Below are 16977 nucleotides of genomic sequence, written 5' to 3'. Positions count from 1 at the left end.
TGACAGCCAGAAAAGCATTATTTCTTTTTATGGTTATTTGGCTTCTAACAAAAGCTTAGTCTAAATTAAGACCATGGCTATAGTTTGCCAACCCCTGACCTAAAAAGCTGAAATTCCAAAATTACACAAGACTGGAGTGGATACACAAGTGTAAGAAGATCCAGCGGTATGTTTGAATCTGGAGTCACAAAAGGCATTGAGACAAGCTCCATGTAATCGTAGAAGAAGCTTTCTGATATTTTCTTCTTAACTTCCTCCTCTGCCTCCTCTGCATCTGGGGCAGGAGTTTCCATATACCGAGATTCTAAAAAGTTAAAAATATTTTAATTAAGAAGAGTGTCTGATCAATCCTAATATCACATTTCATGAAGACAAGAAGAATGTATCTAGCCCATAATACTCTAGCAGTAACTACTACTTCTGGACTGAACACAGGATGTACCACAAGTGAGCACCTGGTTACAGCAGTCTCAAAAGACAGCACACGATCAGTTCCAAGGAAGAGTTATTCTCACTAATGTAGGGTTGATCGTTCCTTATACCATCCCACTGCCCAGAAGAATCCAGTATGAGTATGTGATTCTCAGAAAAGAAATATACAGCTCCAGAGCTGCTACACCACCCTATCAGAATATGTTTCATGTTCTTTCTTTTATCACTCCCCACATACCTTGCAAACATTTCTTTTATGGATTTACAACTGTTAAGTTAAAACAGGGACAATCACTGATAGAAAACTGATAACAATTACCTTCAAGGCTTTCTGCATAATCATCTTGAAATGAACTTGAACTTCCTTCCAAACGTTCCACATATGATTCATCATCGTCTATATATGATTCCTCCCCTTCAGTAAATCCTTCGCCTGTGGTATTGTCAATAGACTTGTGATCCTCTTTCATAGCAGCTATTAAAAATAAATTGTTTAATAATTTCTAAATTTGAATTAAACATTTTCTTATTTTCAAAGAAGCTAATATGTCCAATTTATTTGTACTCTAAATTGAATGAATTTTAAACTCAAAAATTCTTTAAAAAAACATTTTATTTGGTCACTCTTGTAGCTTTACAAAAATTGTTTCAAGCTTTTCCTGAGAGTTAATCTCCATTTTCACTTCATTACCAGTCTATTTCCTATCAAAACAGACTTATAAGAAAGTAAAAGGTTAAGAAAAAAAGATTGGCTGGTATGCTGCTATCATTTTTTTAATTTAATTTGATTTGACCAACCTATTATTTACATGGGACCTTTTAAGGGCTTCCCTAGTGGCTCAGGTGGTAAAGAATCTGCCTGCAGTGTGGGAGACCTGGGTTTGATCCCTGGGTTTGGAAGATCCCCTGGAGAAGGGAACAGCTACCCAGTCCAGTATCCTGGCCTGGAGAATTCTACATAGTCCATGGGATTGCAAAGAGTCAGACATGACTGAGCACCTTTCACTTCACTTTTATGTCAGAGATAGGTAAAGCTGACTGAGCAACTAAGCATAGACAAGAATAAACTTCTCTGGGTGTGACTATTTATCTCTGAATGATACCCCAGGAATAAGTCAGATTATTCCCTTTAGAACAAGCTAGAAGAGAAAGAGAATTGGAATGGGAGTAAAACGGACCTACTAACAGGTCTAAGTTAACGCTCAGATCAAGGCCAAACATGAGTGTGGTTCAAATATACCATGTCGAGCAGGTGAAAGGGTCAAGTAAAGTTTCAGAATAACAAGGCAGAAATGGTAAGTGTGCTAGAAATAAGTGGAACCACCTAGCAGATCTAGCTGTGAAAGTGAAAGTGCTAGTCCTCAGTCGTGTCTGACTCTTTGCGACCCCACGGACTGTAGCTCGCCAGGCTCCTCTATGACATTTCTCCCGGCAGGAATACTGGAGTGGGTAGCCATTCTCTCCTCCAGGGGATCTTCCCAACCCAGGGATGGAAACCACAGGCAGATTCTTTACTATCTGAGCCAAGATCTAGCTGAGATGAAGGTAAAAGATGAGAAATAAGGCCCAAGACTAATATGAATGGGGAAAGAAAGCTGGGCCAAGCCAATTAACAAGACAACAGGATAGGGTTCTATAGGATTCATGCATTTGGATGGAAAGGAAATAATCCTGGACACCTAGATGTGGCCCCATTTCTTGAATTGCCCCAAGAGGGACCCTTGGGTAACTATTCTCCAATAATACCATTGAACAGATGTCTTAGCTCGTCCATGTGACTATCACAATCAAATATTATTTCCCTGTCTCTAGATTACGATATTAAAAGCTTGATACCCAAGCTGCCGTGAAATTAATTAAGACTGCCAGCTTGGATAATGGAATTGGGAGTGAATACAGGTGAAGGGGAGTAAATCATTTTTCTAAAAATGAATATTCTGAGCCTAGTTGAAGGGCTGTGACACTGATAGGAAAAGTGGAGCTTGGAAAGAAAAAACTAACAGGCGGTGCTGGACCAAAGGTCATTATCATTAAATCCATCCATCCAGAAAAATGCTGCAAAGGACTGGAAACTATACAGTAGACGATCCTCTGTGCAGGAAGCAGAGAGGAGTGTAAATGGAAAAACAAAAGAGATGCAAACTGAAGTTTTTTGAGGAGAGTGATATCTGGGGAGGATAACTCTAGCAGAGGTATGGTCAGGATGACTTGAGTAGAGATCCTTGTTACAAAAGTCCAAGCAAGAGAAGATAAACACCTAAAATAAAACATAATATGGAGAAATCATGGATTGGCCAGATAATGCCTCAGATAAACTGAAAGAATTTAATGTACAATTTATAAGTAAATTGATTTCCCCGGGACCTGATCTCCTCTAGGTGAATAGTAAAAATTGTATTTCTGAAGCTAGACTTAGGGCTAGAAACTAAAAAAAAGTCAAGATTCCACTAAGCTACCTCACACCATGATGCCCAATCAGAAAGAACTGGCAGTCTTTTAAAAATCCTATTACAAAATCTTCACTTTCCCTTCTATCGACATGTGAGATTCTTCCATGTATGGTATCCAATTTAATTCTCAGACAGCTCACAATGGTCATTTTGTGGGTAGAATAATTGAGGTGCAGAAAGCTGAAATAATTTACCTAAGATCAAGCATCTCTAAATAGTAGACCCAGGACTCAAAACTGAAGTCCAATTTTCTTTCCACTACACTGTATCTGAGGGGCCCATTAAAGACCTCATAGACCCGACAGGAAGGAGCCCGACCAGATGCGAAGACGGGTCACTATCAGTATAGAGATGATACTAGCATCTCTGTTCTTTAGGAGCTAGAGATAAAATGATTAAAACACAGAATCTGCCCCCTAAAGAACTGCAGAGTTTAGTAGAGAAATTAAACAAGTAAACTTTTCTGTCATATAAACTTAGATATGCACTCCTTAAAAATTATTTTATCTAAATTTAATAATAAAGACCCTAAGTGTATACTACAATCTTTACTTACTTCCTGATGGAGATCTAGAGGAATGAGACTGCCTTCTGTCACTCTTTGATCTATCTGATTTCTCCCCATCAGTATCCTGATCATCTGGTTCCTTCATTTTCTCTGTAAGCATAAAATTGAGACAGAGAAAGGGAGAGGGCTATAAGACAGAAATCAGAATTTTTTTCCCCTCAACAAATTCCACAAGCACCAAACACCATATGTGTTGACAATCTTATGTTTACACAGTATCAGAAATGACTTTACCAGCGGGAGGCCACACCTACTATCAGAGACCTCTGCAGTGTGGCAAAATAAAGTCAGATACTCCCTTCCTCCAGGCAAACTTGTCACCATGGTGCCCTCTGGTTTTCCAGAGGTCCACAGTGAGACGCCACCCAAGCCCATCATCATTCCCTAAATGCTCCACCATTAAAATTAACCCTCTGCCCTCCTGCCTCAGGTTCATCCCCTCTGCTTCCTCTTTCCATCCTCAAATTCCCCTGGTGTTGCTAATCAATTTCAATATTTAAATATTTGTTGAGGACATATTCTCTGTATCAAGTCTTACGTTAGGCACTAAATTACAGTACTGAACTAGAAAGATACAACCCTTAACTTAGTGGAGCTTGTTTAGAAAGACAGGCATTAAAAAAGCAATTAAAATGTAATGAGTTTTACAAAAATTAGGGTGCTGTGGGCACATATAGCAAGAAGATGAAACCATGTCTGGAGTTAGCAAAGAGGCATTTGAGATGGGAGATTAGAAGAGGTTGGCCAGGCATGAAGTGGGAAGTGAGGGAGCTTCAGAGAGATGCTTGCATCTATGAAGGGCTGAAAGCAGGCTACTGGCTAGATCAGAAGAGTAAAATGGACATTGAAGATGAGGCAGGCAGCAGATTATATAACTGTCTCTAAGTTTTGCTAAGTTTAGAACTTATTTCTATGGCAATTGAATGCCACTGAAGGTCTTTAAGGAGGGGAATGACATGAGACGTTTTCTCTGTCCTCTCTCTCTATTGCAGCTCTTGTAGATGAAAACACCTACTATATCTTTCTTCTAAGTCTTCCTTTCCCTGCACTAAACATTGCCTGTTTCCTCAGCATTCTTCTATGGCATGGCTGGCAGGCCAAGTAGAAGTTCTATCTGGATCAGATCTGTGGTTAGATTCAGGTTTGAATCCCAGTTTTGCTTAAAGTTTAGCTAATAAAACTTTACATCAATTCCTCTGCTATAAAATGGGAATGTAGAGAAAATGTCTTATAAGGCTACTATGAAATTTAACTGAACTACTGCATTATTATACCATTCTGATCTCCAAGGAAAGACTGTATCCCCAAAGCAGCTATGATCTACACTCCAAGATCAGTGCAGGAGAGGGTAGGATGACTACCACCTGCCTTCATCTTCTGAACATAGACTGTAATCCATCTGTTTTCTTGCACTGACATAATAATGACACCCTCTCTTGATTTTTTGTTCATTTTAATTCTTTTAGAATGAAGGAATTGGGAAGTTGTAACCTGGTGAGGCTTTGATGACAGAGAGACTTGTTTGGCCAAGAAAAAAAGGTTAGCTTGGCCAAAGTCCAAGCTCCTAACATCCCTTAACCTGTTGGTCCTTTCATATGTAAAATGGGGATGATAAGGTTGTCTGGCAGAATCACTGTAAATATTAAATGAGATCTTTTATAACCACAGTTCTCAACTCTGGCTGCACTTTACAATCACTTGGAAAATGTTTCACAACATACCATTCTTACGGTCTCACTCCCTATGTATCTTTTGGGCAGAGAATAGGAACCAGAGGTAAAGATCAGTGGTTTAGAGCAAACTCCTTGTTAGGTCCTGGAAAATGGGAATTTTACTATCACTACTATACATTCTCTTCAATACAGCGAGGGCTCAATAAATATGACTATACAATCTTGACAGTTGAAAGAGGTTTAATCTGGTCCAATCTCTCACCCAAGATAAGTCACACATCTACAGCTCAAGCCCAGCACCGCTAGAAAAGTAGTCTCAGCTCTTCCTGTTACTAGTTGTGGGGTGTTGAGTCAGTATTTAACCTCTCTGTGCCCTCTCATCTATAAAGTGCAATACCTACTTCCCAAGGTTGTTCTGAGAGCTCAGTGAGTTAATAAAGTTTTCAAAGAACAGTGCCTGACACTCACTCTATAAAATAGGGATGAATGTATCACTTCCTGAATAAAGGAACAAATGAAAGAAAACACCAAGAGACACCAGCTTCAATTTAAACATATCAAGAGAGTGAACACTTTCTGTTAATGAGTACTTTCTATTTCTTAGTAAGCTCATTTTATATTATACAAAATCTCCCTTTCTGCAGTTTGAATCTATTTGGCCCTTATTCTTCTGGGAACACACAGGACAAGTTTTTCTGTTTACTATAGCCATTCAAATAATTGTAGCTGGTTTACTTTCCTCCCCACATCCTCTTTTCCCAGCTAAAGCATCTCAATTCTTTCAACTACTCCTCACTAACATGTTTTCAACTTTTTTCAGCATCTGGACAGATCAAGAAATTAATTCCCAGCACATCATATTCCCCTCCCAATTTTATATGTACTTTGAAGGATCTGGACACTTTCCAGGAGATATGAACCATCACTTTACTGGTTAGGGACATTGTGTTTTTTCAAGGTAGCCTAATATTATGCTATCTGCAAGGGTGGGGTGAGCAGGCTCATTCTATACTGATTCTTCATAATCCTTTTGTGGCCAAAGGAAATGGCAACCCACTCCAGTGTTCTTGCCTGGAGAATCCCAGGGACGGGGGAGCCTGGTGGGCTGCCATCTATGGGGTCGCACAGAGTTGGACACGACTGAAGCGACTTAGCAGCAGCAACAGCAGAAATCACTAAACCTTATTTGTGTCCTATCTTATACAACTAAACTAGCTAGGTTTGGGAGTCTATTTGTAGAACTATCTTACGTCTATTTTCATTAGATTCACACTCACTGTTCCAGCCTATGGCTAATCCTGTTAACCAACTCACTAGGTAGACTGTAAAGTTTTGAGTCAACCCTGAAGAAGTATAAAGAAAAAAGAAAATTACAGTACACCGTGATGCAGAGTATGTGTTGCTAGAAGGAGGTTGGCTAGAAGCCAGCCAGAGAGCTCCCCAAGGTAACATTACTCAGATTCATTTCCTAGATTCCAGAGTCAGTCCCCACTCTCACAAACTCAGGGTGCCAGAGATGCTCACGTTGAGAGTCATAGATTCCTGCATAAAAACACTCAGTTTTTACTCTACAGTGTGAAATACAACTGTGGAGAGAATAATAGCTCGTGGGTTTTTTTTGTTGTTGTTTTGTTTTTTAATGTTTACCATGTGTCAAGCACAGTTCTGAGGATCTTACTGTTTACTGTTTCACGTATTTCTCAAAACTCTGTGAGTTAGGTACATTTTACAGATAAGAAAGCAGAGCGGTTACTCTTTGAATCCTCTCCTCTCACCCAGCTCATGCAATTGGCTCCCAAGTCCTGTTGCCCAGTGTCCAGTTCTGCCTTTTGTATGCTTTCTCTGCCTCTAGTCCTGCCGTCAGCATCCTAGTTCTGGCCCCCATCCCGTCTCACCTCTACCATTACCGCAGCCCCGTTCTCTCCCTTCTCTGGTCCGTGTCTACACTGCCTCTTCTTATTTCTAAAACTCAGCTTTCAGTGTGCCGCTCTTCTTGTTTAAAACTTTGTGGTTCCTCGCTGCCGCAGAATAAGAACTCCGATTCCTTGGTGTGGCACAAAGGTCTTCACTGTGAAGTCTGCAGTTCATCTCCTGTCACCTTGCCCCTTCCTGAACCCTCCTCAGCCCCTCCTCCTCCCCGAAAGTTTCAGTCAGTAGCCAGCTGGGACAGCTCGACGGTTGCCTGGACATGCTGCCTACTTGTATGCTACTATATCCTACTGGTCTTGCATGTGCTACATACTTGACCTGTATTATCCTAGTTAATTGTAACAGGAACCCCATGAAGTAAGCACCACCACCTTCCCTGCCCAGATGAGGAAACTAAAGTGTAGAAGGTCAACCTGCCAAGTGTCACACCGCTTAGTGTGGGATGGGGTGTCTTGTTGACCGAGAACCCAGGCACTTTCCCACCAACCACCCCACCTCCCCGGCTTTTGGCTCAGCCGGGTCTAACTCAGACTCCAGCTGTCCTCTGTCTTCCTCCCTAGCTAGATGACGAGCTTGTTGCAGGCAGGAACCGTGTCCACTTTGTATCTACAGTGCGGAACCCCATTCCTGCGAATGCTGTCACTTCAAATACTTAGCGAACTGATCCATAGACAGGATAAGGAATATGTTTCAACGAAGGCCGGAAAACACTAGTTCAGCTTAAGAGAAGTCCAAATAGAGCTCACTGCGCCCTTACTCACTAACAGATTGGAGGGGGAGGTTGTGGGAACTGCCAGGCTCACCTAAGGTACTCCAGGGGCGCTCGGCTTTCGGCTTTCGCTGTCACAGCATCAGTCCCAGTTCTCCGTTTACAGCGGTTACCACAGTAACGCCAACACGCCTTCCCGACGGGAGGGGACTGCCGGCGCATGCGCTGCCTGAGGTGACTTTCTGGGTCAGCTCAATCTCATTCGCCCTCTAGCCCCGCCCATTTCGTGGCCCGGGATTCAGGATCAAAGCCAAACAGCCCAGCATCCTACTAGTTTATCATCCCAGTTTAATATGTATGTCTAGCTTATGATTATTATCCTAAGAATGCTTTATTGGTAACTTGAACACTTTGAAAGATATGCCCAATGATACAAAATGGCTCAAAGCTTCCCTGATCACAAACTATCATCAGCAAAGATAGATGTCACAGAGACATTCTTATTTATTTATTTTATACTATGTTATCTCTGTTGGTCTTTAGGAGTAACATTTTATGTTGTGGGCTCTTTGGTCGCAGGACTCTTTAATACAGACTTGGCTTGACAGATTTCTCAGTTTAGCAGTTTGGTCTCCCAACTGCTCCCTGGCACAGCCAGAGATCATTATTATTTTTAAGCACCTAACTAATGTTACTGGTTACAAAACATTTGTTTTAAATGGCTACAACCTTGCAACATGTGACAAAGAACTTTGCATCCAGAATTAAAAAAAAAAAAAAAAAACTCATAATTCAATTTAAAAAAAACCACCTAAATTTTTAAATGGCAAAGGACTTCGAATATTTCACATCAGATATAAGAACAGTCAATAAACACATGGAAAGATGCATAGGAGTAGGCTCTACAGAGTTGCACACCACAATGCATACGTTTCATACCGGGAAAGTTTAAAAATCGCCAGTACCAAATGTGGAAGGATGTGGAGCAAATGGAACTCTCATATATTGCTGTTGAAATGAAAGGTAATACAACTACTTCAGACACATCAATTGGTAGTTTCTTTAAAAGTTAAATATTTACCAAGTCATTCCATGTCTAAGGTATTTTTCCAAGAGAATAAAAAATTTGTTCATACAAAGCCTTACGTGTGAATGTTCATAGCAGCCATATTCACAATAGCAAAAGAATTAACCACCAAAATGGCTATTGACAGGTGAATGGATAAATATATATACAATGGAATACTACTCAGAAGTAAAAAGGAAGAAACTGATACACACAACTTGGATGAATCTCAATTAGGATGAGTGAAAGAAGCCAGGTACAAAATGTTACAGTGTGTGTGGTTTCATTTATATAAAATGCAAATAGATCTATGATGATCAAAAGCAGATCAGTAGTTGCCTAAAGCTGGAGCAAAGGGAGAGAGACACTGCAGAGAGACAGGAGACTCTTCTGGAGATGAAGCACAACTATCATTCTGCTGATAGTGCTGTGTGTATACACATCTGCAAAAATCAATGAACTGTTGTCTTTAAACATATGTATGGATGTATTTTATTGTATATAAATTATTTATCATGCTAATAAGAAAAATAGCTATATAATATTCTATTGGTTTCTTTCATATTACACAATGATTTTCCAAAAACTGTGTATCATGCACTTATTGGTAATATTAGGCTTCCCAATGGTGCTAGTGGTGAAGAATCTGCCTGCCAAGGCAGGAGGCCTGGGTTAGATCCCTGGGTAGAGAAGACCACCTGGAGAAGGAAATGACAAGCCACTCTAGTATTCTTGCCTGGGAAATCCCACAGAGAAGCCTGGCAGGCTACAGTCCATCGGGTTGCAAAGAGTCAGACACAACTTAGCGACTAAATAACAAACTTATTTTTAAACAGCATGTTAGTTATTTTCAAATAATATGCTCAACATGTTTTATTTCCACCTTAAAACATCTTTAAATTTAAAACATTGGACCCAAATATTGAGAAAAATATAAATGCACTATAGAATGTCTTTAAAAATCTAGAAATACAGAGTGACTAGTGCATTTGACATCCCCAAACTGGCAGTCATTATGGAATCCTTGTGAATCAGGTCCTGTTCTTAGCATATTCACATCCATTTATCTCATGTAATCCTCACAACCCTGTAAGAAAGGTAATACCTCCATGGGAGAAATTAACTTGACCAAAGGACATAGCCCAAGTAACAGAGTTAGCACATGGATACAGGTTTTCTGATGCCAACACTTGCACCCTTAGCCACCAGGCTATATTAGTTATTTCTTTTAAGTTAGTAGAAGTCCAATACTTGTTTTAAAAAAGAGCTTCAAGTCCTGGGCTTTACTTCTTATAAGCATTCTAACATTGGGTAACTTATTCCACCTCTAGAGCTCAACTTCCTCATCTATAAAGAAGAGTGGGATGGTATTTAAATATACTCAATTCATAGGTTAACTGTGAGAGTTAAATGTGGTAAGGGGCTACTGCAGCTTAGCACAGCACCAGCCACAGGAATGGATCAATAGAGAACAGCTCTTATCATTATGGTGCTTCCATACCATACACACTGTAAGAGGGCAGCACAGCATAGATTTTGAAAAGACTGCCCAGGTTCCCATCAAGTGCTACCACTCCCAACTTATGTGACCTTGAGAGAGGGCTTACCTCCTTGAGCTGCATTTCCTCATCTGCAAAATAAGGATAATATTAATAGTGGTGTTGTTCAGTCACTTAGTCATGTCCAGTTCTTACGGTGTCATGAAATCATGTGGCTAAAACAGTGCCTAGTGCTTAGCAACAGTAAACTATTATCAAATTCTGCTAATCCAAATGGTTTGCTAAGCAACTTCACTTTCACTTTTCACTTTCATGCACTGGAGAAGGAAATGGCACCCCACTCCAGTATTCTTGCCTGGAGAATCCCAGGGATGGGGGAACCTGGTGGGCTGCAGTCTATGGGGTCACACAGAGTCAGACACGACTGAAGCAACTTAGCAGCAGCAGCAGCAGCATAGGAATGATTATATCACAACTGCGGATTTAGCTATCCACATATAGTTTTCCTTCCAAGCTGTAATCTGGAGAACTACAAACTTTATTAAGATATAGCAAGTGATCACTGGCTTTCTGGGGCATATTGGAGAAGACATGTTAGCAAAAGACTTGCCTCTAAACCCAAGAAACACAAGTAATCTGAGTTTGGACTGTTAAAAGTAAATACAAGTAGTACGTCACAGTCAAACACCGCAGAGTTCACTGGTCTGCAATGCTATATAGATCCATGGTTCCCAAGTCTGACCATGAACCAAGCCACATGAAAGGCTTATTTAAACAGACATTAGACTTTCTTTTCTTTCTTTTTTTTTTTTTTTAAGGTCTGGGGGCAAGGAGATCCAACCAGTCCATTCTAAAGATCAGCCCTGGGATTTCTTTGGAAGGAATGATGCTAAAGCTGAAACTCCAGCACTTTGGTCACTTCATGCGAAGAGCTGACTCATTGGAAAAGACTCTGATGCTGGGAGGGATTGGGGGCAGGAGGAGAAGGGGACGACAGAGGATGAGATGGCTGGATGGCATCACGGACTCGATGGACATGAGTCTGAGTGATCTCCAGGAGTTGGTGATGGACAGAGAGGCCTGGCGTGCTGCGATTCATGGGGTCGCGAAGAGTCAGACATGACTGAGCAACTGAACTGAACTGAACTGAGGGCCCCTGAAGTTTCATTTCTAGTAAGTACACCAGGTGATGCTGATGCTGATGGCTGGGGTTCATGTTTCAAGACCCAGTGATGCTGTTGGTTCTGAAAGTTGATAAACAGGTGCTAATAATGGCAGTTTAACTACTAACTAAAACCAAATATGCAGTAATTTATGATTTGGGGATAATAAATATCTTTATAATGATGTTTCCCAAACTTGGCTATTCACTGGAATCATCTCAGGAGGATTTTAATGTGATTCATGGGGTCGCACAGAGTCGGACATGACTGAAGCGACTTAACAGCAGCAGCAGCATCAGTGCTTGTGTTCCCCATCCCCAACCCCCCAGAGATTCTAACTTAATTGGTCTGAGTGAGGACTGGGAATTGGGAACTTTAGAAGGTCCTCAGATGACTAATGGCATCTGAAGTTGAGAAGCATTATTCCAGAAGGCCTAAGAAAGAAAGCCTCTTTCAGTTCAGTTCAGTCGCTCAGTCATGTCTGACTCTTTGCGACCCCATGAATCGCAGCACGCCAGGATTCCCTGTCCATCACCAACTCCCAGAGTTCACTCAGACTCACGTCCATCAAGTCAGTGATGCCATCCAGCCATCTCATCCTCTGTCGTCCCCTTTCCTCCTGCCCCCAATCCCTCCCAGCATCAAAGTCTTTGCCAATGAGTCAACTCTTCGCATGAGGTGGCCAAAGTACTGGAGTTTCAGCTTTAGCATCATTCCTTCCAAAGAAATCTCAGGGCTGATCTCCTTCAGAATGGACTGGTTGGATCTCCTTGCAGTCCAAGGGACTCTCAAGAGTCTTCTCCAACACCACAGCTCAAAAGCATCAATTCTTCGGCACTCAGCCTTCTTCACAGTCCAACTCTCATATCCATACATGACCACAGGAAAAACCATAGCCTTGACTAGACGGACCTTAATTGGCAAAGTAATGTCTCTGCTTTTGAATATGTTATCTAGGTTGGTCATAATTTTCCTTCCAAGGAGTAAGCGTTTTTTAAGTTCATGGCTGCAGTCACCATCTGCAGTGATTTTGGAGCCCCCCAAAATAAAGTCTGACACTGTTTCCACTGTTTCCCCCTGTATTTCCCATGAAGTGATGGGACCGGATGCCATGATCTTCGTTTTCTGAATGTTGAGCTTTAAGCCAACTTTTTCACTCTCCTCTTTCACTTTCATCAAGAGGCTTTTTAGTTCCTCTTCACTTTCTGCCATTAAGGGTGGTATCATCTGCATATCTGAGGTTATTGATATTTCTCCCGGCAATCTTGCTTCCAGCTTGTGCTTCTTCCAGCCCAGCATTTCTCATGATGTACTCTGCATATTAGTTAAATAAGCAGGGTGACAATATACAGTCTTGATGTACTCCTTTTCCTGTTTGGAACCAGTCTGTTGTTCCATGTCCAGTTCTAACTGTTGCTTCCTGACCTGCATACAGATTTCTCAAGAGGCAGGTCAGCTGGTCTGGTATTCCCATCTCTTTCAGAATTTTCCACAGGTTATTGTGATCCACACAGTCAAAGGCTTTGGCATAGTCAAGAAAGCAGAAATAGATGTTTTTCTGGAACTCTCTTGCTTTTTCCATGATCCAGCGGATGTTGGCAATTGGATCTCTGGTTCCTCTGCCTTTTCTAAAACCAGCTTGAACATCTGGAAGTTCACGGTTCACGTATTGTTGAAGCCTTCTTACTCTGCATCTATTATTACTGGAGCTTTTTCAATCTACTTTTGTATTTTATCAGCAAAAGCAAACAATAACAGGATGAAGACTTACATGCCAGTCTCACAGGTTGCCAGTAAGCTACCAGTAAAAGTTCTTTGCATTGCTTCTCAACTCTGACTGCACATGAAATCACCCTAAGCAGCTTTTAAAAATGTCATGCAAAGGCATCTTAGAGGTTGAAAGGAATACAGAGGAAAAAAATAAAGAGTCAACAAGTTGGAGAATATGAAAGAAAATACTGAGTTGGCCAAAAAGTTCAACCCAATGTATGTCAAAATAATGCATTCACAAACCAAGCAGATAACGTGACATTTCAATAATACAAGCAATAACACCAAAATGGTTTGATATGCCAGACAGGGAAAGTATTTATTAAATACCAAGTTTTAAAAAGTGCAATACAGATGGAAGAATCTGCAATAATGCAAATGCCCGCAGATAACTTCACATAAATCTAATCAGTGATACCTGTGCTGTCTGAGAAAGTTCCCCCAAGTAGTTTCAATGTGTTTCCCCTTCCCAGTCGCACCTCACTTAGGCTGAGAATTCCTATCATAGAGCCAAGGAGCAGAGACCATGCAAAAACCCAAGTTTAAAACAGCAACCAATATGTGAGCCCAAACAGGTACCTTAAGAAAAATCTACCCTGAAGGTATAGTAGATTAAAGGCTGGGAAAATGTGCTAGCAACGTTTTGTACTCAATTCTGTCCCAAACATTAAATAAGCCATAAATCAATGTTTCTGTACTGAGATATTCAAGCTCAATTGTTATTTATTTAATATAATTACCATAACTAATGTGACATTTTCACATTTGAAGACTATGTAAGAACTTTATAGTGAAGAGAAGATTCTTGAGGGTCCCTTGTACTGCAAGGAGATCAAACCAGTCAATCCTAAAATGTTCACTGGAAGGACTGATGCTGAAGCTGAAGCTTCAGTACTTTGGCCACCTGATGTGAAGAGCTGACTCTTTGGAAAAGACCCCAATGCTGGGAAAGACTGAAGGCAGGAGGAGAAGGTGACAACAGAGGATGAGATGGCATTACTGACTCGATGGACATGAGTTTGAGCAAGCTCCGCACGAGTTGGTGATGGACAGGGAAGCCTGGTGTGGTACAGTCCATGGGGTTGAGTCGGGCACAACTGAGTGAACTGAACTGAAGAACTTTATAACATATATAACCACTCTTACCCGCCTAAGCAAATATAAACAAATACTCCCACGCTTACTTTTTAAAACCATACATTTGCTTGATAGAAAAAGTGATAGACATAGTGACTTCCCCAAAAAAAGGGTGTTAAATTTCTCTGAAAGCCAGAATTTAGTCACACAGATGCTTTTTATTGTAAGTTACATGAAAACCAACTTAGTTCTTCAGAAGAAAATAAACAACATTTAATTCCCTGGTGGCTCAGAGGTTAAATCGTCTGCCTCCAATGTGGGAGATCCGGGTCGATTCCTGGGTCGGGAAGATCCCCTGGAGAAAGAAATGGCAATCCACTCCAGTATTCTTGCCTGGAGAATCCCATGGACGGAGAAGCCTAGTAGGTTACAGTCCACGGGGTCGCAAAGAGTCGGACACGACTGAGCGACTTCACCTTACCTTACCTTAAGATATACTAGACCAAAAAATTCTGAATAAAGATGATAAAGATAAAAATATAATACTGAAAAACCCTTGAATTTATTAGAATAAACAATTTTAATTTTCCTCTAGTCAAATTTTATTTACAAAGCTATTTGTCAGAAATCTATTTGAAAAGGCAGAAATTAAAATAATTGCTCTATTTCTTGGTTCCGTTAGTGCTAATTCACAAGATCTTTGTTAAGTTTTATCTGAAAGAAAAACACAGAAATTTGAAAGCAGGAGCAGGGAAAGGGGAGTAGAAGTTCAAGAATATATTACTGAAAACAAACTCTACAACTCGACTTCACTTATGACACGTGGGTAGAAAGAGCAAACCAGCCTTCTTCATTTTGTTTCTCAATCTGTTGAACAAAGATGCAAAAAGGCTTTAGAAAGTAATCAGGAGCACAAGACCACTCAAGATTTACAATTATTCATATCAAGTACAAAGAACCAAAGTTATCCTCTACTGCTGAATGGTACTAAAAATTATCGATACTGGCAATTTTTATTCTGTTAACAGAGACACTCCCAAATATTCCCTGGTCAACAAATCTCCTTATTGATTTGGGAGGCCTATTTTTTAAAAAAGGATCAATCCAATATTTTATGCAAGTCATACATACAGCTTTTTAAAATAACAAAAAGTTATTTGATCTTGGTAAATTAAATCTGTTACTAAATTCCAGAAATTAAGGGCAGATTATATAAAATAGTTTACATTAAAGCTCTTTTTAGGATGTAAGAAACAGCAAAGAACACACAAATCTTCCAGTGCTAGGCAATGGGCTATCTGAGTCTATCAATTAATTTGAACTATAAATACTCAACACCTACTGAAGCACTCACTATTTGGTCTAATTACTGAAGCTAGTAACAAGAAGAGCAAAGAGGATTCTCCCCCATCAAACAGTTGTAAGCTCACATTTGCAAACGTAATGTTTATGATTTAAAAGTTACCCTCACAATTTGCTATGACCAAACAAAGGAAAGTTATTAATATATTTTGCTGTATTACCAGCACAGAAACATTCTTTTTGCAAAAAATAGGGATACACTGTAAGAAAAGCTTAGTTTCTATATATTCCTGTAACAAATCAGAATACATAAAAATATGTAAGACATTTATTAACCGTTTGTGCTGGAACTCTCTAAATGCAGCATGAAACCTCTCTGTAGCACACTCAGATATGCACACTGGGGCAGAGTGACAGGAGAGTGACCGGTCCCAGGGCTCCAGCTATCCTGAGGCCTACAGAGCCACAGCAAGGACAGAGGAAACCAGCACCTCATAAACCCACAACCCACCCAAGACACCCCTGTGTGTCTTGCCACACTATTTAGAATGCTCTGCAGGAAACAATAATGTCCATCTTTGTTGAAATCTTATTGAATTGTATTCTATTCCTTAGTTACCCTGGAAAACAAAAGAAGTGCATGCCTGTTTTTTCTAATGAAGGTGAATTAGTATTTCTTTTCTTCTGAGCGTTTTACATTATCTTTAATATAACAGGAATAATAATTAAGCATGACCATTGTGAAATCAACCACCTTCCACTCTTGCCCTACTAACCTCCACACACATTTCACAATTACACTTTATCATATACCTTAGCTCTTGGATTAAGAGGTGTCAAGCGCCCACTTCCTGAGGTGGCATTTAAAGGAGAACAAGAATTACTAGCAGCCCCTGAAGATCTATTTAAGAGGGGGAAAAAAAAGTGAGATAGTAATCTGTCATTATTAACCTTTAAAAATGATATAAGATACAATTCTCAATATTGCCAAGAGCTTGAGATGGAATGGCTGACTTAAATCCAAATGAGGTAAATTATTTGTAACATATTTTCATCAACCTAAGCCTTGTTTTAATTAGTAGATTTTCTTTTTTGGCGTGTTTTTAGGTTTACAGAAAGTCTGAATGGAGTGTATAAAGACCACTACAGTACCATACAGATAGGTTTTTAACACTGAAAGAGGAAGTACAGATGTGGAGGGGTGGGGGAGAAGGCTGAAGTCATGGAAGAGTAATGAGACTTGGAGCAGTATAGTGGTAGCATGTAGAGTGGACAGAGAGAGCCAGGTACATTCCCATTTACCAACCACATGTCCCATCTAGGCAAACCACCCAATTAG

The 16977-nt window shown here is 40.3% G+C and overlaps 2 protein-coding genes across 9 annotated transcripts in view; both read right to left on the bottom strand.

Annotated features, from left to right (window-relative positions):
* The window catches only part of CFAP44 (cilia and flagella associated protein 44), a 127848-nt gene extending 119434 nt beyond the window's left edge, over positions 1–8414 (bottom strand). The window contains exons 1-4 of one of the 2 annotated variants that reach the window (XM_040223868.1): positions 7856–8414; positions 3439–3540; positions 752–907; positions 145–304 (exon numbers count right to left, since the gene is read on the bottom strand). In XM_040223868.1, the coding sequence (XP_040079802.1) occupies positions 145–304; positions 752–907; positions 3439–3535 (413 nt within the window). In that variant the 5' untranslated portion in view covers positions 3536–3540; positions 7856–8414. The remainder of the gene's footprint in view (positions 1–144; positions 305–751; positions 908–3438; positions 3541–7855) is intronic. The other variant, XM_040223858.1, reaches the window with a different exon arrangement.
* A 6464-nt stretch (positions 8415–14878) lies between these two features.
* Positions 14879–16977, bottom strand: part of SPICE1 (spindle and centriole associated protein 1) — a 76572-nt gene continuing 74473 nt past the window's right edge. For all 7 annotated transcript variants that reach the window (XM_040224034.1, XM_040224043.1, XM_040224056.1 and 4 more), the window contains 2 exons: positions 16452–16539; positions 14879–15203 (listed from right to left, as the gene is read on the bottom strand). In XM_040224034.1, the coding sequence (XP_040079968.1) occupies positions 15150–15203; positions 16452–16539 (142 nt within the window). In that variant the 3' untranslated portion in view covers positions 14879–15149. The remainder of the gene's footprint in view (positions 15204–16451; positions 16540–16977) is intronic.

This window comes from Oryx dammah, unplaced genomic scaffold (genome assembly GCF_014754425.2).
Source record: "Oryx dammah isolate SB20612 unplaced genomic scaffold, SCBI_Odam_1.1 HiC_scaffold_2, whole genome shotgun sequence".
Classification (NCBI taxonomy): Eukaryota; Metazoa; Chordata; class Mammalia; order Artiodactyla; family Bovidae; genus Oryx; species Oryx dammah.
Note: the sequence above shows the minus strand (reverse complement) of the source record. Positions and strands in the feature narration are given on the sequence as shown.